The sequence below is a fragment of the Oncorhynchus gorbuscha genome, linkage group LG13 (genome assembly GCF_021184085.1).
Source record: "Oncorhynchus gorbuscha isolate QuinsamMale2020 ecotype Even-year linkage group LG13, OgorEven_v1.0, whole genome shotgun sequence".
NCBI lineage: Eukaryota > Metazoa > Chordata > Actinopteri > Salmoniformes > Salmonidae > Oncorhynchus > Oncorhynchus gorbuscha.
This window is the reverse complement of record NC_060185.1, coordinates 101,004,198-101,026,447: the sequence shown is the minus strand read 5'-3', so window position 1 is coordinate 101,026,447 and position 22,250 is coordinate 101,004,198. Positions and strand designations below refer to the sequence as shown.

General features: G+C 49.1%; 1 protein-coding gene across 1 annotated transcript in view; it reads left to right on the top strand.

Annotated features, from left to right (window-relative positions):
* Positions 1-20,230, top strand: part of LOC123993782 (iron-sulfur clusters transporter ABCB7, mitochondrial-like) — a 49,704-nt gene extending 29,474 nt beyond the window's left edge. Inside the window, exons 9-16 of the mRNA XM_046296265.1 lie at positions 2,691-2,865; positions 6,778-6,935; positions 7,211-7,374; positions 8,952-9,081; positions 9,387-9,558; positions 10,624-10,727; positions 16,803-16,910; positions 18,694-20,230. Of these exons, the coding sequence (XP_046152221.1) occupies positions 2,691-2,865; positions 6,778-6,935; positions 7,211-7,374; positions 8,952-9,081; positions 9,387-9,558; positions 10,624-10,727; positions 16,803-16,910; positions 18,694-18,912 (1,230 nt within the window). The 3' untranslated portion in view covers positions 18,913-20,230. The remainder of the gene's footprint in view (positions 1-2,690; positions 2,866-6,777; positions 6,936-7,210; positions 7,375-8,951; positions 9,082-9,386; positions 9,559-10,623; positions 10,728-16,802; positions 16,911-18,693) is intronic.
* Positions 20,231-22,250: the final 2,020 nt, after the last annotated feature.

The following is a 22,250-nucleotide window of genomic DNA, read 5'->3' as shown; positions in this document are numbered from 1 at the left end:
GTCTGTTCTATAACCCCCCTGCCTTGTTTTCCATTTAAATGTCTGTTCTATACCCCCCTGCCTTGTTTTCCATTTAAATGTCTGTTCTATAACCCCCTGCCTTGTTTTCCATTTAAATGTCTGTTCTATAACCCCCTGCCTTGTTTTCATTTAAATGTCTGTTCTATAACCCCCCTGCCTTGTTTTTCATTTAAATGTCTGTTCTATAACCCCCCCCCCTGCCTTGTTTCCCATTTAAATGTCTGTTCTATAACCCCCCCTGCCTTGTTTTCATTTAAATGCCTGTTCTATAACCCCCCCCCCCCCTGCCTTGTTTTCCATTTAAATGTCTGTTCTATAACCCCCTGCCTTGTTTTCCATTTAAATGTCTGTTCTATAACCCCCCTGCCTTGTTTTCCATTTAAATGTCTGTTCTATAACCCCCCTGCCTTGTTTTCCATTTAAATGTCTGTTCTATAACCCCCTGCCTTGTTTTCCATTTAAATGTCTGTTCTATAACCCCCCTGCCTTGTTTTCCATTTAAATGTCTGTTCTATAACCCCCCTGCCTTGTTTTTCAAGGTTCAGGCTCGGCCCCTTAGTTCCAGTGAAGGGAAATCTTAACGCTATAGCATACAATGACATTCTAGATGATTCTGTGCTTCTAAATTTGTAGCAACAGTTTCAGCATGACAATTGTTATTTAAAAGTAACCTTTATTTAACTAGGCACGTCAGTTAAGAACATATTCTTATTTACAATGACGGCCAAACCCGGACGATGCTGGGCCAATTGTGCGCCGCCCTATCGGACTCCCAATCACGACCGATGTGATACAGCCTGGATTCGAACCAGGGACTGTAGTGACTCCTCTTGCATTGAGATGCAGTGCCTTAAACCGCTGCGCCACTCGGGAGCCCCCGTGCAGGTCCATACAGAGATGGTTTGTTGAGATTGGTATGGAAGAACTTGACTGGCCTGGACAGAGCCCTGACCTCAACCCCTTCAAACACCTTTGGGATGAATTGGAACGCCGACTGCGAGCCAGGACTAATCGCCCCCAACATCAGTGACTGATCTCACTAATGCTCGTGGCTGAATGGAAGCAAGTCCCTACAGCAATGTTCCAACATCTAGTGGAAAGCCTTCTCAGAAGAGTGGAGGCTGTTATAGCAGCAATGTTCCAACATCTAGTGGAAAGCCTTCCCAGAAGAGTGGAGGCTGTTATAGGAGCAATGTTCCAACATCTAGTGGAAAGCCTTCCCAGAAGAGTGGAGGCTGTTATAGCAGCAATGTTCCAACATCTAGTGGAAAGCCTTCCCAGAAGAGTGGAGGCTGTTATAGCAGCAATGTTCCAACATCTAGTGGAAAGCCTTCCCAGAAGAGTGGAGGCTGTTATAGCAGCAATGTTCCAACATCTAGTGGAAAGCCTTCCCAGAAGAGTGGAGGCTGTTATAGCAGCAATGTTCCAACATCTAGTGGAAAGCCTTCCCAGAAGAGTGGAGGCTGTTATAGCAGCAATGTTCCAACATCTAGTGGAAAGCCTTCCCAGAAGAGTGGAGGCTGTTATAGCAGCAATGTTCCAACATCTAGTGGAAAGCCTTCCTAGAAGAGTGGAGGCTGTTATAGCAGCAAAGGAGGGACCAACTTCATATTAATGCCCATGATTTTGGAATGAGATGTTGGATGAGCAGGTGTCCATGTGCAGGGTGTTTTCTGTTGCATCAAACTCAAATGTTTAAATTATAATGTATGTAGCTTAAGCCTACTGGTTGTTTAAACTTGGGGTCTATCGTCCCACAACTGTCCCAGAGTCTGTTTGGAACAGACTATATTTCTTTCTCCACAAGCTGCCCAATACAATAGGTGGCCTAAACTGTTCTACTATAGTAGTTTGAAATAGGCTAGTGATTTAGCTGTTCGTTACTCATCTTGTTGGCTGAGGGAAAGTCAATGTGGACAATTATTCTGACATGTTCAAAGTGCACTTCAGAATTCTCTCTCTGTTCCAGTATTATACTACATGATACTGTCTGACCTCACCTCTCTCTCTCTCTGTTCCAGTATTATACTACATGATACTGTCTGACCTCACTCTCTCTCCCTCTCTCTCTGTTCCAGTATTATACTACATGATACTGTCTGACCTCACCTCTCTCTCTCTCTGTTCCTCACTGTCTCTCTCTCTCTCTCTCTCTCTCTCTCTCTCTCTCTCTCTCTCTCTCCCTCTCTCTCCCTCTCTCTCTGTTCCAGTATTATACTACATGATACTGTCTGACCTCACCTCTCTCTCTCTCTCTCCCTCTCTCTCTCTGTTCCAGTATTATACTACATGATACTTTCTGACCTCACCTCCCTCTGTTCCAGTATTATACTACTCCCTCGCTCTCTCTCTCTCTCTCTCTCCCTCTCTCTCTCTGTTCCAGTATTATACTACATGATACTGTCTGACCTCACCTCTCTCTCTCTCTGTTCCAGTATTATACTACATGATACTGTCTGACCTCACCTCTCTCTGTTCCAGTATTATACTACATGATACTGTCTGACCTCACCTCTCTCTCTCTCTGTTCCAGTATTATACTCTCTCTCTCTCCTCTCTCTCTGTTCCAGTATTATACTACATGATACTGTCTGACCTCACCTCTCTCTCACTGTTCCAGTATTATACTACATGATACTGTCTGACCTCCCTCTCTCTCTCTGTTCCAGTATTTCAACAATGAGAAGTATGAAGCAGAGAAGTATGATGGTTATCTGAAGAGCTACGAGTCCTCCTCCCTGAAGACCACCTATACCCTGGCCATGCTCAACTTTGGACAGAGTGCCATCTTTAGTGTGGGCCTCACTGGTATCATGGTGCTAGCTAGCAAGGGGATCATGGCAGGTCAGTCTACCCCTACACCCTAACTAACCCGAACCCCTACACCCTAACTAACCCGAACCCCTACACCCTAACTAACCCGAACCCCTACACCCTAACGAACCCCTACACCCTAACGAACCCCTACACCCTAACTAACCCGAACCCCTACACCCTAACTAACCCGAACCCCTACACCCTAACTAACCCGAACCCCTACACCCTAACTAACCCGAACCCCTACACCCTAACTAACCCGAACCCCTACACCCTAACGAACCCGAACCCCTACACCCTAACTAACCCCTACACCCTAACGAACCCCTACACCCTAACGAACCCCTACACCCTAACGAACCCCTACGCCCTAACGAACCCCTACGCCCTAACGAACCCCTACGCCCTAACGAACCCCTACACCCTAACGAACCCCTACGCCCTAACGAACCCCTACACCCTAACGAACCCCTACGCCCTAACGAACCCCTACACCCTGACGAACCCTGACGACCCCTACGCCCTGACGAACCCCTACACCCTGACGAACCCCTACGCCCTGACGAACCCTGACGACCCCCCCTACGCCCTGACGAACCCCTACACCCTGACGACCCCCCTACGCCCTGACGAACCCTGACGCCTAACCCCCTACGCCCTGACGAACCCCTACACCCTGACGAACCCTGACGACCCCCTACGCCCTGACGAACCCCTACACCCTGACGAACCCTGACGACCCCCTACACCCTAACTAACCCGAACCCCTACACCCTAACGAACCCCTACACCCTAACGAACCCCTACGCCCTGACGACCCCCTACGCCCTGACGAACCCCTACGCCCTAACGAACCCCTACGCCCTAACGAACCCCTACGCCCTAACGAACCCCTACGCCCTAACGACCCCCTACGCCCTGACGAACCCCTACGCCCTGACGAACCCCTACGCCCTGACGAACCCCTACGCCCTAACGAACCCCTACGCCCTAACGAACCCCTACGCCCTGACGAACCCCTACGCCCTGACGAACCCTGACGACCCCCTACGCCCTGACGACCCCCTACGCCCTGCGGGTGCACTGGTTGATCGGGCCAATTGAGGTAGTATGTACATGTAGATATGGTTAAAGTGACTATGCATATATGATGAACAGAGTAGCAGTAGTGTAAAAGAGGGGTTGGGGGAGGCACACAATGCAGATAGTCCGGGTAGCCATTTGATTACCTGTTCAGGAGTCTTATGGCTTGGGGATAAAAACTGTTGAGAAGCCTTTTTGTCCTAGACTTGGCCCCAATGATGTACTGGGCCGTACGCACTACCCTCTGTAGTGCCTTGCGGTCAGAGGCCGAGCAGTTGCCGTACCAGGCAGTGATGCAACCAGTCAGGATGCTCTCGATGGTGTAGCTGTAGAACCTTTTTGGGATCAGGACCCATACCAAATCTTTTTAGATTCCTGAGGGGAAATCGGTTTTCCGTGCCCTCTTCAAGACTGTCTTGGTGTGTTTGGACCATGTTAGTTTGTTGGTGATGTGGAGACCAAGGAACTTGAAGCTCTCAACCTGCTCCACTACAGCCCTGTCGATGAGAATGGGGGCGTGCTCAGTCCTCTTCCTGTAGTCCACAATCATCTCCTTAGTCTTGGTTACGTTGAGGAATAGGTTGTTATTCTGGCACCACCCGGCCAGGTCTCTGACCTCCTCTCTATTGGCTGTCTCGTCGTTGTTGGTAATCAGGTCTACTGTTGTGTTGTCTGCAAACTTTTTTAAAATTGACATGTTTTACTTTTATTTAACTAGGCAAGTCAGTTAAAGAACAAATTCATATTTTCAATGACTGCCTAGGAACAGTGCCTTGTTCAGGGGCAGAGAACGACAGATTTCGGGTATTTCGAGCTTTCGGTTACTGTCCCAACGCTCACAAGGCTACCTACCGCCACTAATAAACTCAATGATGGTGTTGGAGTCGTGCAGTCGTGTGTGTGAACAGGGAGTACAGGATGGGACTGCACACACACCCCTGGGGAGCTCCAGTGTTGAGGATCAGCGTGGCAGATGTTTCTACCTCCCCCTAACTGCCCCCTACACCCTAACTAACCCCTACACCCTACAGTTGAAGTCAGAAGTGTACATACGCCTCAGCCAAATGCATTTAAACCCAGTTAGGGTGTTTTAAACTCGGTCTTTGTTCAGTTAGGATCACCACTTTATTTTAAGAATGTGAAATGTCAGAATAATAGTAGAGAAAATTATTTATTTGAGCTTTTATTTCTTTCATCAAATTCCCAGTGGGTCAGAAGTTTACATACACTCAATTAGTATTTGGTATCATTGCCTTTAAAATGTTTAACTTGGGTCAAACATTTCGGTAGCCTTCCACAAGCTTCCCACAATAAGATGGGTAAATATTGGCCCATTCCTCCTGACAGAGCTGGTGTAACTGAGTCAGGTTTGTAGGCCTCCTGACAGAACTGGTGTAACTGAGTCAGGTTTGTAGGCCTCTTTGCTCGATCATGCTTTTTCAGTTCTGCCCACAAATTTTCTATGGGATTGAGGTCAGGGCTTTGTGATGGACACTCCAATACCTTGACTTTGTTGTCCTTAAGCCATTTTGCCACAACTTTGGAAGTATGCTTGGGGTCATTGTCCATTTGGAAGACCCATTTGCGACTTCCTGACTGATGTCTTGAGATGTTGCTTCAATATATCCATGTAATTTCCGTGCCTCATGATGCCATGTATTTTGTGAAGTGCACCAGTCCCTCCTGCAGTAAAGCCCCCCACAACATGATGCTGCCACCTCCGTGCTTCACGGTTGGGATGGTGTTCTTCGGCTTGCAAGCCTCCCCCTTTTCCTCCAAACATAACAATGTACATTATGGCCAAACAGTTATATTTTTGTTTCATCAGACCAGAGGACATTTCTCCAAAATGTACGGTCTTTGTCTCCATGTGCAGTTGCAAACCGTAGTCTGGCTTTTTTATGGCGGTTTTGGAGCAGTGGCTTCTTCCTTGCTGAGTGGCCGTTCAGGTTATGTCGATATGGGACTCGTTTTACTGTGGATGTAGATACTTTTCTCCCCGTTTCCTCCAGCATCTTCACAAGGTCCTTTGCTGCTGTTCTGGGATTGATTTGCACTTTTCGCACCAAAGTACGTTAATCTCTAGGAGACAGAACGCGTCTCCTTCCTGAGAGGTATGACGGCTGCGTGGTCCCATGGTGTTTATACTTGCGTACTATTGTGTGTACAGATAAATGTGGTACATTCAGGCATTTGTAAATTGCTCCCAAGGATGAACCAGACTTGAGGAGATCTTCAAATTTCTTTCTGAGTTCTTTGCTGATTTATTTAGATTGTCCCATGATGTCAAGCAAGGAGGCACTGAGTTTGAAGGTAGACCTTGAAATACATCCACAGGTACCCCTCCAATTGACTCAAATGATGTCATTGCTTTAGAAGCTTCTGATAGGCTAATTGACAATTTTCTGAAATTTTCCAAGCTGTTTTAAAGGCACAGTCAACTTAGTGTATGTAAACTTCTCACCCACTGGAATTGTGATACAGTGAATTATAAAATAATCTCTGTAAACAATTGTTGGAAAAATGACTTGTGTCATGCACAAAGTAATGTCCTAACCAACATACCAAAACAACAGTTTGTTAACAAGAAATTTGTGTAGTGGTTGAAAAACAAGTTTAATGACTCCAACCTAAGTGTATGTGAACTTCTGACTTCAACTGTAACTAACCGTAACTAAAGGTGACAGGTTAGTCTAACCCCTACTAACTAACCCTAATAGAAAGATTGAGAACCCTTTAATCGGTGTTGTGATGTGGACTCAAACCAAATCACATTACAAAATCAACATTCCATTCCTGCAGATTCCTCCTTTAAGTAGCTGTGGAGGTTTGACAGTGTGTTGATATTGTTGACAGGCTCTATGACAGTAGGAGACCTGGTGATGGTGAATGGTCTGCTGTTCCAGCTCTCTCTGCCTCTTAACTTCCTGGGCACCGTGTACAGAGAGACACGCCAGGCCCTGATCGACATGAATACCCTCTTCACACTGCTCAGTATTGACACCAAGATCAAGGTAACACATACCAATTGCACCCTTATTCCCTATGTAGTGCACTTATTTTGACTCAGAGCCCACCTTGTGCTGGGCTAGAGCGAAGATCTATCTAGAACACTGGAATTACTGACCAGCTGCACACAGTATTCCTAATAGGTTCTATACTTATACTCCAGTACTAGTTCCTCTCGTGTGTCTGTCTACAGGTGAAGGAGCTGGCCCCTGTTCTCCTGTGACCCCCCCCTAGTCTATAGTAAGTAGTCTATCCTAACTCTCTTGTCTCTCTACTCTAGGAGACAGATCTGGCCCCTCCTCTCTCCGTCACCCCTCAAGAAGCCACCATCAGGTTTGAGGATGTCTACTTTGAGTACCTGGAAGGACAGAAGGTTCTAGAGGGCGTCTCCTTCCAGGTGCCGGCTGGGAAGAAGGTGGCCATCGTAGGAGGGAGCGGATCGGGGTAGGTACTTGTAGGAGGGAGTGGATCGGGGTAGGAGGGAGTGGATCGGGGTAGGAGGGAGTGGATCGGGGTAGGAGGGAGTGGATCGGGGTAGGAGGGAGTGGATCGGGGTAGGAGGGAGTGGATCGGGGTAGGAGGGAGTGGATCGGGGTAGGAGGGGGAGTGGATCGGGGTAGGAGGGAGTGGATGGGGGTAGGAGGGAGTGGATCGGGGTAGGAGGGAGTGGATCGGGGTAGGAGGGAGTGGATCGGGGTAGGAGGGAGTGGATCGGGGTAGGAGGGAGTGGATCGGGGTAGGAGGGAGTGGATCGGGGTAGGAGGGAGTGGATCGGGGTGGGAGGGAGTGGATCGGGGGGGTGGGTGGGAGGGGGCGGATCGGGGTGGGTGGGAGGGGCGGATCGGGGTGGGTGGGTAGGAGGGGGGGCGGGTCGGGGGGGGCGGGTAGGAGGGGGCGGGTCGGAGGGGCGGGTAGGAGGGAGCGGATCGGGGTGGGAGGGAGGGAGCGGATCGGGGTGGGTGGGAGGGGATCGGGGGGGAGGGAGGGAGGGATCGGGGTGGGTACGGATCGGGGGGAGGGAGCGGATCGGGGTGGGAGGGAGCGGATCGGGGTGGGAGGGAGCGGATCGGGGTGGGAGGGAGCGGATCGGGGTGGGAGGGAGCGGATCGGGGTGGGTACTCGTAGGAGGGAGCGGATCGGGGTGGGAGGGAGCGGATCGGGGTGGGCACTCGTTTAGAAAGGCCTTGACCTGTCTGAAATGGTCGTATGAAGTGCACTGGTCAGAAATATTTCATCTCAGCTTTTAACAGGAAGGATATAACCCCACCCACTTTGCCAAAGCACAGTTGTTTCAGGAAGAGCACCATAGTAACCATGGTTCTGTGTTGTTTCAGGAAGAGCGCCATAGTAACCATGGTTCTGTGTTGTTTCAGGAAGCGCGCCATAGTAACCATGGTTCTGTGTTGTTTCAGGAAGAGCACCATAGTAACCATGGTTCTGTGTTGTTTCAGGAAGAGCACCATAGTAACCATGGTTCTGTGTTTCAGGAAGAGCGCCATAGTAACCATGGTTCTGTGTTGTTTCAGGAAGAGCGCCATAGTAACCATGGTTCTGTGTTGTTTCAGGAAGAGCACCATAGTAACCATGGTTCTGTGTTGTTTCAGGAAGAGCACCATAGTAACCATGGTTCTGTGTTGTTTCAGGAAGAGCGCCATAGTAACCATGGTTCTGTGTTGTTTCAGGAAGAGCGCCATAGTAACCATGGTTCTGTGTTGTTTCAGGAAGAGCGCCATAGTAACCATGGTTCTGTGTTGTTTCAGGAAGAGCGCCATAGTAACCATGGTTCTGTGTTGTTTCAGGAAGAGCGCCATAGTAACCATGGTTCTGTGTTGTTTCAGGAAGAGCGCCATAGTAACCATGGTTCTGTGTTGTTTCAGGAAGAGCGCCATAGTAACCATGGTTCTGTGTTGTTTCAGGAAGAGCACCATAGTAACCATGGTTCTGTGTTGTTTCAGGAAGAGCACCATGGTTCTGTGTTTCAGGAAGGGCGCCATAGTAACCATGGTTCTGTGTTGTTTCAGGAAGAGCACCATAATGCGTATGTTGTTCCGGTTTTACGAGCCCCAGAAGGGAAACATCTACATCGCTGGACAGAACATCAGGGATGTTGGACTGGACAGCCTGCGACGGGCCGTAGGGGTGGTACCACAGGTAAAACTAACTTGATTTGATGAACTTACTGATCCTTTATTAAGTTGAATTGGACAACAACAAACTCTGACAACAAGGGGTCAGATGTTGAAAGAACAGTTTTTCTTTGTTCAGTGTGTTACATCACTTTATTTTGTCCTCTCCCGACGTGTCCTCTCTCCCGACGTGTCCTCTCTCCCGACGTGTCCTCTCTCCCGACGACGTGTGTCCTCTCTCCTCAAGTTGAGCTGACGGTATTGATTGACTGTACTGTTTCCTCTTCTCGCTCGCTCTGTCGCTCTCTCTACCCCTTCCTTCCTACCCAGGATGCAGTGCTCTTCCACAACACCATCTTCTACAACCTTCAGTACGGGAACATCAACGCCACGCCAGAGGAGGTGTACCAGGTGGCACGGCTGGCAGGGATCCACGACGCCATCCTCAGGATGCCCCACGGATACGACACTCAGGTCGGGGAGAGGGGACTCAAACTGTCAGGTAGGGACAGGGGTGATGCTTGGCACGGCTGTCTTTGGACAGATAACATGGTAATGCTTGTAAAGCCATAATCATCTTTGTTTGAAATTATTCAACTTTAACCTTGATAATCTTCCAAACACCATTCAAGGACAACGAATTACAGCCAGTGCTTTAGAGAGAACTAACTAACTGACTGTCTAGTGTAGAGGGACCAGGAGAGGCCTCCAGTCTGATATCTAGTGTTGTGAAGCTAGTTGTCTAGTGTAGAGGGACCAGGAGAGGTCTCCAGTCTGGTATCTAGTGTTGTGAAGCTAGTTGTCTAGTGTAGAGGGACCAGGAGAGGCCTCCAGTCTGGTATCTAGTGTTGTGAAGCTAGTTGTCTAGTATAGAGGGACCAGGAGAGGCCTCCAGTCTGGTATCTAGTGTTGTGAAGCTAGTTGTCTAGTATAGAGGGACCAGGAGAGGCCTCCAGTCTGGTATCTAGTGTTGTGAAGCTAGTTGTCTAGTATAGAGGGACCAGGAGAGGCCTCCAGTCTGGTATCTAGTGTTGATGAGGACGTGACTGAAGCCAGTGTTAACATGAGTTCATCAGAGTCCAAGGCTCTGTGGCTCTTAACAGCCAGGCTGTTCTACTGTGCTCTTCTCTTACTGTTACCACTGGGGCTTTCTATATCTACCAGTCTGACTGGTAGTTACTACTGGGGCTTTCTATATCTACCAGTCTGACTGGTGTAGTTACTACTGGGGCTTTCTATATCTACCAGTCTGACTGGTGTAGTTACTACTGGGGCTTTCTATATCTACCAGTCTGACTGGTGTAGTTACTACTGGGGCTTTCTATATCTACCAGTCTGACTGGTAGTTACTACTGGGGCTTTCTATATCTACCAGTCTGACTGGTGTAGTTACTACTGGGGCTTTCTATATCTACCAGTCTGACTGGTGTAGTTACTACTGGGGCTTTCTATATCTTGCTGTTATGTCTCTGTTGTCGTGTGTCAGGACAGCATTATTGACTTGCTGTTATGTCTCTGTTGTCGTGTGTTTCAGGACAGCATTATTGACTTGCTGTGTGTGTTTCAGGTGGGGAGAAGCAGCGTGTGGCCATAGCCAGGGCCATACTGAAGAACCCTCCTATCCTGCTGTATGATGAAGCTACCTCCTCACTGGACTCTATCACTGAGGAGGTAACACACACACACACACACACACACACACACACACACACACACACACACACACACACACACACACACACACACACACACACACACACACACACAGAATCAGCTGTTGTCTCTTCTGCAGCTCAACTCTGTTCACCAATCAGCTGCGTAGATGTTAGGGGATAGAGTTCACTGTGCCCTGAAGTAGGAGAGAACAGGCCACATGTCCTGTTACAGTTTCATTCTGAATTACGTGCACTTTTCTTTACTTCCTGTTTCTCTACAACATTCTAGAACTATTTATAATAGATGCAGTGAAGAGGTCAATGGAACTCGACCAAAACAATGGAATTGCCATGGAAACGGGTGGGGGGGTCCTGAATCTCATCATTTCCCCCCAGCAAAATTAGGCTATTGTTTATTTTGAAGTCAAAATGGGAGTATAATGCTTGTATGGATGTCAACCCCAACACATGTTCAGCTGTTGTTACCAATCTGACGACCACCACCCATTTCTGTATGCTAGCTATGCTAACCAGCTTATACGAATGGGAGTTAGCATTTAGCAGTCACTTCTTCTAAACCTGACAACTTCTACATGTTATGCCGCGGAAACAGCCAAATATATCACAGATTACTTTATTTTTACTATTTTCTACACTGTGAAAGTATAGTGAAGACATCAACACTATGAATGAACACCTATGGAATCATGTAGTTACCAAAAAAGTGTTAAACAAATCAAAATATATTTTATATTTGAGATTCTTCAAAAAGCCTCCCCTCACCTTAATGACTGCCAAGAGTGTGCAAAGATTTCTCTCAACCAGCTTCACCTGGAATGCTTTTCCAAATGCCCCCCCCCATGTCTCATTATGCCTCCCCCATGTCTCATTAGGCGCCCTCCCCGTGTCTCATTAGGCCTCCCCCATGTCTCATTATGCCTCCCCCATGTCTCATTATGCCTCCCCCATGTCTCATTATGCCTCCCCCATGTCTCATTATGCCTCCCCCATGTCTCATTATGCCTCCCCGTGTCTCATTAGGCCCCATGTCTCATTATGCGCTCCCCCATGTCTCATTAGGCCCCATGTCTCATTAGGCCCCATGTCTCATTAGGCGCCCCCCCATGTCTCATTAGGCCCCATGTCTCATTAGGCCCCATGTCTCATTAGGCCCCATGTCTCATTAGGCCCCATGTCTCATTAGGCCCCATGTCTCATTAGGCCCCATGTCTCATTAGGCCCCATGTCTCATTAGGCCCCATGTCTCATTAGGCGCCCCCCCATGTCTCATTAGGCCCCATGTCTCATTAGGCCCCCCATGTCTCATTAGGCGCCATGTCTCCCCGTGTCTCATTAGGCCCCGTGTCTCATTAGGCCCCGTGTCTCATTAGGCCCCGTGTCTCATTAGGCCCCGTGTCTCATTATGGCCCCGTGTCTCATTAGGCCCCGTGTCTCATTAGGCCCCGTGTCTCATTAGGCCCCGTGTCTCATTAGGCCCCGTGTCTCATTAGGCCCCGTGTCTCATTAGGCCCCGTGTCTCATTAGGCCCCGTGTCTCATTAGGCCCCGTGTCTCATTAGGCCCCGTGTCTCATTAGGCCCCGTGTCTCATTAGGCCCCGTGTCTCATTAGGCCCCGTGTCTCATTAGGCCCCGTGTCTCATTAGGCCCCGTGTCTCATTAGGCCCCGTGTAGAGCATGGCCCGTGTCTCATTAGGCCCCGTGTCTCATTAGGCCCCGTGTCTCATTACCCGTGTAGAATGTAGGCCCCGTGTCTCATTAGGCGCCGTGTCTGGATTAGGCGCCGTGTCTAAATGGCGCCGTGTCTTATTAGGCGCCGTGTCTCATTATGGCGCCGTGTCTCATTAAGGCGCCGTGTCTCATTAAGGCGCCGTGTCTCATTAAGGCGCCGTGTCTCATTAAGGCCCCGTGTCTCATTAAGGCGCCGTGTCTCATTAAGGCCCCGTGTCTCATTAAGGCGCCGTGTCTCATTAAGGCCCCCGTGTCTCATTAAGGCCCCCGTGTCTCATTAAGGCCCCCGTGTCTCATTAAGGCGCCGTGTCTCATTAAGGCCCCCGTGTCTCATTAAGGCCCCCGTGTCTCATTAAGGCGCCGTGTCTCATTAAGGCCCCCGTGTCTCATTAAGGCCCCGTGTCTCATTAAGCGCCCCCCGTGTCTCATTAAGGCCCCGTGTCTCATTAAGGCCCCGTGTCTCATTAAGGCGCCGTGTCTCATTAAGGCCCCCGTGTCTCATTAAGGCCCCCGTGTCTCATTAAGGCGCCGTGTCTCATTAAGGCCCCCGTGTCTCATTAAGCGCCCCCGTGTCTCATTAAGCGCCCCCGTGTCTCATTAAGCGCCCCCGTGTCTCATTAAGGCCCCCGTGTCTCATTAAGGCCCCCGTGTCTCATTAAGGCGCCCCCGTGTCTCATTAAGCGCCCCCGTGTCTCATTAAGCGCCCCCGTGTCTCATTAAGCGCCCCCGTGTCTCATTAAGCGCCCCCGTGTCTCATTAAGCGCCCCCGTGTCTCATTAAGGCCCCCGTGTCTCATTAAGGCGCCCCCGTGTCTCATTAAGGCCCCCGTGTCTCATTAAGGCCCCCGTGTCTCATTAAGCGCCCCCGTGTCTCATTAAGGCGCCCCCGTGTCTCATTAAGCGCCCCCGTGTCTCATTAAGCGCCCCCGTGTCTCATTAAGCGCCCCCGTGTCTCATTAAGCGCCCCCGTGTCTCATTAAGCGCCCCCGTGTCTCATTAAGCGCCCCCGTGTCTCATTAAGGCGCCCCCGTGTCTCATTAAGGCGCCCCCGTGTCTCATTAAGGCGCCCCCGTGTCTCATTAAGGCCCCCGTGTCTCATTAAGGCCCCCGTGTCTCATTAAGCGCCCCCGTGTCTCATTAAGGCCCCCGTGTCTCATTAAGGCGCCCCCGTGTCTCATTAAGGCCCCCGTGTCTCATTAAGGCCCCCGTGTCTCATTAAGGCCCCCGTGTCTCATTAAGCGCCCCCGTGTCTCATTAAGCGCCCCCGTGTCTCATTAAGCGCCCCCGTGTCTCATTAAGCGCCCCCGTGTCTCATTAAGGCCCCCGTGTCTCATTAAGCGCCCCCGTGTCTCATTAAGGCCCCCGTGTCTCATTAAGCGCCCCCGTGTCTCATTAAGGCGCCCCCGTGTCTCATTAGGCGCCCCCCGTGTCTCATTATGCCCCCCCGTGTCTCATTAGGCGCCCCCGTGTCTCATTATGGCGCCCCCCGTGTCTCATTAGGCGCCCCCGTGTCTCATTATGCTCCCCCCGTGTCTCATTAGGCGCCCCCGTGTCTCATTAGGCGCCCCCCGTGTCTCATTATGCGCCCCCGTGTCTCATTATGCTCCCCCCGTGTCTCATTATGCGCCCCCGTGTCTCATTATGCTCCCCCCGTGTCTCATTATGCTCCCCCCGTGTCTCATTATGGCGCCCCCGTGTCTCATTATGCTCCCCCCGTGTCTCATTAGGCGCCCCCGTGTCTCATTATGCGTGTCTCATTAGGCCCCCCGTGTCTCATTATGCGCCCCCCGTGTCTCATTAGGCTCCCCCGTGTCTCATTATGCTCCCCCCGTGTCTCATTAGGCGCCCCCGTGTCTCATTAGGCGCCCCCGTGTCTCATTAGGCTCCCCCCCGTGTCTCATTATGCTCCCCCGTGTCTCATTAGGCGCCCCCGTGTCTCATTATGCGCCCCCCGTGTCTCATTATGGCGCCCCCGTGTCTCATTAGGCGCCCCCCGTGTCTCATTATGCGCCCCCGTGTCTCATTATGCGCCCCCGTGTCTCATTATGCTCCCCCCGTGTCTCATTATGCGCCCCCGTGTCTCATTAGTCCCCCTCCCCGTGTCTCATTATGCTCCCCCCGTGTCTCATTATGCTCCCCCCCGTGTCTCATTATGCTCCCCCGTGTCTCATTATGCTCCCCCCGTGTCTCATTATGCTCCCCCCGTGTCTCATTATGCTCCCCCCCGTGTCTCATTATGCTCCCCCCGTGTCTCATTATGCTCCCCCCGTGTCTCATTATGCTCCCCCCCGTGTCTCATTATGCTCCCCCCCGTGTCTCATTATGCTCCCCCCGTGTCTCATTATGCTCCCCCCGTGTCTCATTATGGTGCCTCCCCCGTGTCTCATTATGGTGCCCCCCGTGTCTCATTATGGTGCCTCCCCCGTGTCTCATTAGTCCCCCCGTGTCTCATTAGTCCCCCTCGTGTCTCATTAGTCCCCCTCGTGTCTCATTAGTCCCCCCGTGTCTCATTAGTCCCCCCGTGTCTCATTAGCTCCCCCGTGTCTCATTAGTCCCCCCCCGTGTCTCATTAGTCCCACCCCCCGTGTCTCATTAGTCCCACCCCCCGTGTCTCATTAGTCCCCCCCCGTGTCTCATTAGTCCCCCCCGTGTCTCATTTGTAACCGATGCGCCTTTACTCTAAGTTTACCCCAGAATCAACAATACTATAAGGGTGCATCTTAGTCAGTTCTACTTTGACATTGTTTGTCCGTGTGTATGTAGTCTTAATTCCTTCCTACATTTGTGTGTATTGGGTATATATTGTGTCATTTGTTAGATATTACTGCACTGTGGAGCTGGAAGCACAAGCATTTCACTACAGCCAAATAACATCTGTATGTGACCAATAAAATGTGATTTTGAAATGGGTTGTGGAGGCCAGGTCATCTGATGCAGCACTCCATCACTCTCCTTCTTGGTCAAATAGCCCTTACACAGCCTGGAGGTGTGTTGGCTCATTGTCCTGTTGAAAAACACATGATATTCCCGCTTCACGGTGGGAACCACACATGCAGAGGTCATCTGTTCACCTACTATGTGTCTCACAAAGACACGGCGGTTGGAACCAAACATCAAAGGGCAGAATGTCCATCGGTCTGTCCTTTGCTTGTTTATCTCGGCCCAAGTAGTCTCTTCTTATTGGTGTCCTTTAGTAGTGGTTCCTTTGTAGCAATTTGACCATGGAGGCCTGATTCACAGTCTCCTCTGAACAGTTGATGTTGAGATGTGTCTGTTACTTGAACTCTGTCAAGCGTTTATTTGGGCTGCAATTTCTGAGGCTGGTAACTCTAATGAACGTATCCTCTGCAGTAGAGGTAACTCTGGGTCTTCCTTTCCTGTGGCGGTCCTCATGAGAGGCCGTTAACTCTAATGATCTTATCCTCTGCAGCAGAGGGAACTCTGGGTCTTCCTTTCCTGTGGCGGTCCTCATGAGAGGCCGTTAACTCTAATGATCTTATCCTCTGCAGCAGAGGTAACTCTGGGTCTTCCTTTCCTGTGGCGGTCCTCATGAGAGCCAGTTGCATCATAGGTCTTGATGGTTTTTGCGACTGCACTTGAAGAAACTTTAAAAGTTCTTGAAATTTTCCACATTGACTGACTCATGTCTTAAAGTAATGATGGACTGTCATTTCTCTTTGCTTATTTGAGCTGTTCTTGCCATAATATGGACTTAGCCCTATTTGGTAAAATACTATCTTCTGTATACCACTCCTACCTTGTCACAACACAACTGATTGGCTAAAACGCATTAAGAAGGAAAGAAATCCTCAAATGTAATACAGCACACCTGTTAATTGAAATGCATTCCAGGTGACTACCTCATGAAGCTGGTTGAGATAATGCCAAGAGTGTGCAAAGCTGTCATCAAGGCAAAAGGGTAGCTACTTTTGAAGAATCTCAAATATTAAAATATATTTAGATTTGTTGTAACACTTTTTGTTTTTTGTTACTACATGATTCCATGTGTTATTTCATAGTTTCTCTTCACTGTTATTCGACAATGTAGAAAATAGTACAAATAAAGAAAAACCCTTGAATGACTTTCATTTCATGTTCCTCTGTTCTGGAACCTTCTAGAACCATCTGTAATATTTCATGTTCCTCTGTTCTGGAACCTTGTAGAACCATCTGTAATATTTAATGTTCCTCTGTTCTGGAACCTTCTAGAACCATTTGTAATATTTGATGTTCCTCTGTTCTGGAACCTTCTAGAACCATTTCTAATATTTCATGTTCCTCTGTTCTGGAACCTTCTAGAACTATTTCTAACACTTCGTGGTGATTCTGTGTACTTGTTCTAGAACATTCTTAATTCCATGAAGGGTCTGGTCCAGAACCGGACATCGGTGTTCATCGCTCACAGACTGTCCACCATCGTAGACTCAGACGAGATCATCGTACTCAACAAGGTGAGAAGACCTTCTCATAGTGATTACGTCCAGAGAGGGAGCTTAAAGACGTCCTCCAGCTCTCTCTGTTCTACTTTAAAAAAAAAATAATAATGAATTTTCCTTTTGAAAAGCGATATCCCAAGTATAAATACAGTAAAGTACACATGCTGAAGGGTAAAACTGATAAACTGAACTCTATGGAGCAGTAGTTTCCTGTAATTCCATACTTGGGATATTTATCGACAGAAAGTCAATTCACTGGATGATGTGTTTCAGGATTTCTTCTGAATATCATTCAGGTCCCAAATCTGGGCCTTGGCCAACATTTCCCTGTCTTGGTGCATTTGGTTAGCGAGCTAGCTACATTTCCATCCACCAGAACAACCTGCAACACACACACACACACACACACACACACACACACACACACACACACACACACACACAGAACAACCTGCACACACACACACACCAGAACAACCTGCAACACACACACACACACACCAGAACAACCTGCAACACACACACACACACACAGAACAACCACACACACACACACACACACACACCAGAACAACCTGCAAACACACACACACACACACACACACACCAGAACAACCTGCACACACACACACACACACACACCAGAACAACCTGCAACACACACACACACACACACACCAGAACAACCTGCAACACACACACACACACACACACCAGAACAACCTGCAACACACACACACACACCAGAACAACCTGCAACACACACACACACACACACACACACCAGAACAACCTGCAACACACAACAGAGCAGAGCCTGAGACATCCACTGTATCAATACTGAGATGTTTAATGGCCAGACACACAGGAAGCAGCACCACATACTGTTTAATGGCCAGACACACAGGAAGCAGCACCACATACTGTTTTCCCAAAAGCATCTTAAGGCTGTGTTCATCTTCAGAACATTCGTAGGACCATGGTTAAAACCATCGTTAGTGAAGTTGCTCTTAAACACTCCTTATTTACAGATTTTCCTCAGACCACTAGAACAGCTAAGTGTGTCGTTGGATGATTTATTTTTGCCCTTTCGAGTCGCCATTTTGCTAATTGTAGACTAGTTTGTGTCATTTTTGCCTCAATATATTTAATGTGTAACATGTGGACCAATGATTTAGTGCGTACTTATAGGATAGGCCAAGCATTACAATAAGCTGTCTCAATATTACTTATAGGAGAGGCTGGGGACTGGAAAGGGGAGAGGCTGGGGACTGGAAAGGGGAGAGGCTGGGGACTGGAAAGGGGAGAGGCTGGGGACTGGAAAGGGGAGAGGCTGGGGACTGGAAAGGGGAGAGGCTGGGGACTGGAAAGGGGAGAGGCTGGGGACTGGAAAGGGGAGAGGCTGGGGACTGGAAAGGGGAGAGGCTGGGGACTGGAAAGGGGAGAGGCCTGAGGTTTGCTTGTCGTGTGATGAGTCGTAGCGCTCTGAAAGTCGTTGATGTTTCCTGTGTTCCTACGGGAGCAGAGGCAGTCAGATGGAGAGATCAGAAGGTCGTTGTCCCGAGGAGGAGGAGGAGGAGGTCTGTTTTGCCACATCGCCGTGTTCTCGGCTCATTAAGTCACTGAGTTAGAAACGGTCTCTGTAGAAACAGTTACGAGGAGAGGGAGAGTTGACTCTGTTCTTCACTCTAGACTTGATATTAACATTAATTCTGTGTCAAAGTCCTTTTTACATGGGACTTTAGTCTGACTAGATTTTATAATAGTTTAATCCCCTCTGTCTCCCCTCCTCCTCCAGGGTAAGATAGCAGAGCGAGGGGACCACCACTCTCTCCTGGCGACTCCAGGCTCTCTGTACGCTGACCTGTGGAACACTCAGAACAGTAAGATACTGAACATTAAGAACAGCCCGGTGGAACTGCAGCCCGAGAGACTCAGCCAGAAGGAGGAGGAGAGGAAGAAACTACAGGAGGAGATCATGAATAGTGTCAAGGGCTGTGGGAACTGCTCCTGTTGAGGAGAGACCAGGAGGTGCCACCTCCCTCAATACCTGTCCTCCCTTCCTCCTCCGTCCACTGACAACCTGCGCTCAGTACTTTACGTTACACCGCTCTCATCTCACCCCTGCCACGCCAAGCCCCTCCCCCTGCTCCTCCCGGGATGGTGATTGGTGCCCGAAGAGGAGACTTGAGGAGCAAGACTGACTGCCATTGGCTAATGTCTGCAGAGAGGCAATGTTCGTCTGCCAATCCTCTCCTCAAACCAAGCATAAGAGACCTTGTATAGGATGATGACATCGTGCTGTATAGGATGATGACATCGTGCTGTATAGGATGATGACATCGTGCTGTATAGGATGATGACATCGTGCTGTATAGGATGATGACATCGTGCTGTATAGGATGATGACGTCGTGCTGTATAGGATGATGACGTCGTGCTGTATAGGATGATGACGTCGTGCTGTATAGGATGATGACGTCGTGCTGTATAGGATGATGACGTCGTGCTGTATAGGATGATGACGTCGTGCTGTATAGGATGATGACGTCGTGCTGTATAGGATGACGACGTCGTGCTGTATAGGATGACGACGTCGTGCTGTATAGGATGACGACGTCGTGCTGTATAGGATGACGACGTCGTGCTGTATAGGATGACGACGTCGTGCTGTATAGGATGACGACGTCGTGCTGTATAGGATGACGACGTCGTGCTGTATAGGATGACGACGTCGTGCTGTATAGGAGGACGACGTCGTGCTGTATAGGATGACGACGTCGTGCTGTATAGGATGACGACGTCGTGCTGTATAGGAGGACGACGTCGTGCTGTATAGGAGGACGACGTCGTGCTGTATAGGAGGACGACGTCGTGCTGTATAGGAGGACGACGTCGTGCTGTATAGGAGGACGACGTCGTGCTGTATAGGAGGACGACGTCGTGCTGTATAGGAGGACGACGTCGTGCTGTATAGGAGGACGACGTCGTGCTGTATAGGAGGACGACGTCGTGCTGTATAGGAGGACGACGTCGTGCTGTATAGGAGGACGACGTCGTGCTGTATAGGAGGACGACGTCGTGCTGTATAGGAGGACGACGTCGTGCTGTATAGGAGGACGACGTCGTGCTGTATAGGAGGACGACGTCGTGCTGTATAGGAGGACGACGTCGTGCTGTATAGGAGGACGACGTCGTGCTGTATAGGAGGACGACGTCGACGACGACCTGTATAGGAGGACGACGTCGACGACGACCTGTATAGGAGGACGACGTCGACGACGACCTGTATAGGAGGACGACGACGTCGACGACCTGTATAGGAGGACGGACGACGTCGACGACCTGTATAGGAGGACGACGACGTCGGCGACCTGTATAGGAGGACGGCCACGTCGGCGACCTGTATAGGAGGACGGCGGCGTCGACGACCTGTATAGGAGGACGACGACGTCGACGACCTGTATAGGAGGACGACGACGTCGACGACCTGTATAGGAGGACGACGACGTCGACGACCTGTATAGGAGGACGACGACGTCGACGACCTGTATAGGAGGGCGACGACGTCGACGACCTGTATAGGAGGACGGCGACGTCGGCGACCTGTATAGGAGGGACGGACGGCGTCGGCGACCTGTATAGGAGGACGGACGACGTCGGCGACCTGTATAGGAGGGGACGACGACGTCGACGACCTGTATAGGAGGACGACGACGTCGACGACCTGTATAGGAGGACGACGACGTCGACGACCTGTATAGGAGGACGACGACGTCGACGACCTGTATAGGAGGACGACGACGTCGACGACCTGTATAGGAGGACGACGACGTCGACGACCTGTATAGGAGGACGACGACGTCGACGACCTGTATAGGAGGACGACGTGTAAGAACATTACTGATCAACATGAGGAGTGTTTCATTCTGAAGATTTGTACCAAATGCCACCCTACGCCCTATAGGCCCTGGTTTGAAGTAGTGCACTATATAGGGAAAAGGGTGCCTTTTGGGATGAATCCAGAGGTATCTGGATTAGGTATTTCTGACCGCGTTCCCCTGTAGGAAGATGGATGCCTTGATGTTGATTTGAATACATTTTTAACTAGTTCTTCCCTATGGTTGGTAGGTGTTTTATATTAAGGATTTGTATACATCTCTATATCAGGGTTAAAAGGCTTCTGACTCAAACACACCAGGTATATCTATCGCTATAAAATGACCTTTACTTGGAGGGTGGTTCAAAAGGTTTCACCAAGAACAGAAAACACACACGCCTAGCTAAAGATAATTTATTACCAATAATGAATATTAGACTTCATCATTAATAGTCCTGTTTTATTGACCTTTATCAGAGAACATCAAGTATGTTGAAGACTGGCTGGCTACAGTTTGTTTTTGACTGAAGAGTCCTATCTGTTTCAGTGGACGGTATATTGGTACGCGCGTTGTTAGGCCAATACAACCTTTTAACACCAGCTTCCAGGGCATTATTACTTTTATACAACGGGTTACCAACCTATTGAAATAATGATTGACATATTTTCATTAAAAATGTTATTTCGATGAATTCATTCATACCATTTCAAACTGCCATAAGATAAAGTCCCAACACACATCTCGGGTTGCTACCCCAAGCGGACTGGTCGTTCGTTCTATTGGTTTTTATTCCTTGCTAGCTAGCTAACTATGACTAACTTACTGTCACGTCAAACAGAGCAGACAGAATAACAATTGTAGCTGCATTTGTTTAAGCTGTCTTCTAGTGACATTTAGTTGGATACATCAATAACAATGAGCTAATGAGGTGGGATTTCACCTGGCACAGCTTACACAATCACTTGAAAATGTCGGACAGACAAAGTTTTATACAAATGTCCACTGTTAAACTACATTTTAGTCTAAAAGAAATAAGAATGTCTAGATGATTTTTTAGTGGAGATCAAGTTTATAAATTGCCTGGCTGGGCTGAAGAGACAGTGTATTATGCAGTCAGATGGAACAGAGTAAATAGGCATTTCAACGTCATAGATTTAGCCGGTGGTAACTTCTGGAATAAACACCAGCTGGAATCTGGTTTTAATTTAGGATTAGACCCACCCGTTGTATAGTACTACATTGATCACAGCCTTTGAGTTTTGAATAAAGCTAGTCTGAAGAAGCTGAGGACAATTCTATTCACAATTAATTTCTACCTTTTACTTAAATGCACACTTATGGTATCTTTTGGATTGTCTAACAACTATGTTCTAGATTAAAGATTGTCTGACAATGGTCTGATATTCACATGGGTTAGGTATTGTCTTGCCTTGTTATTTGAGGGGATCTTTTTGGTCAGATCAGTGCCCGTGTTG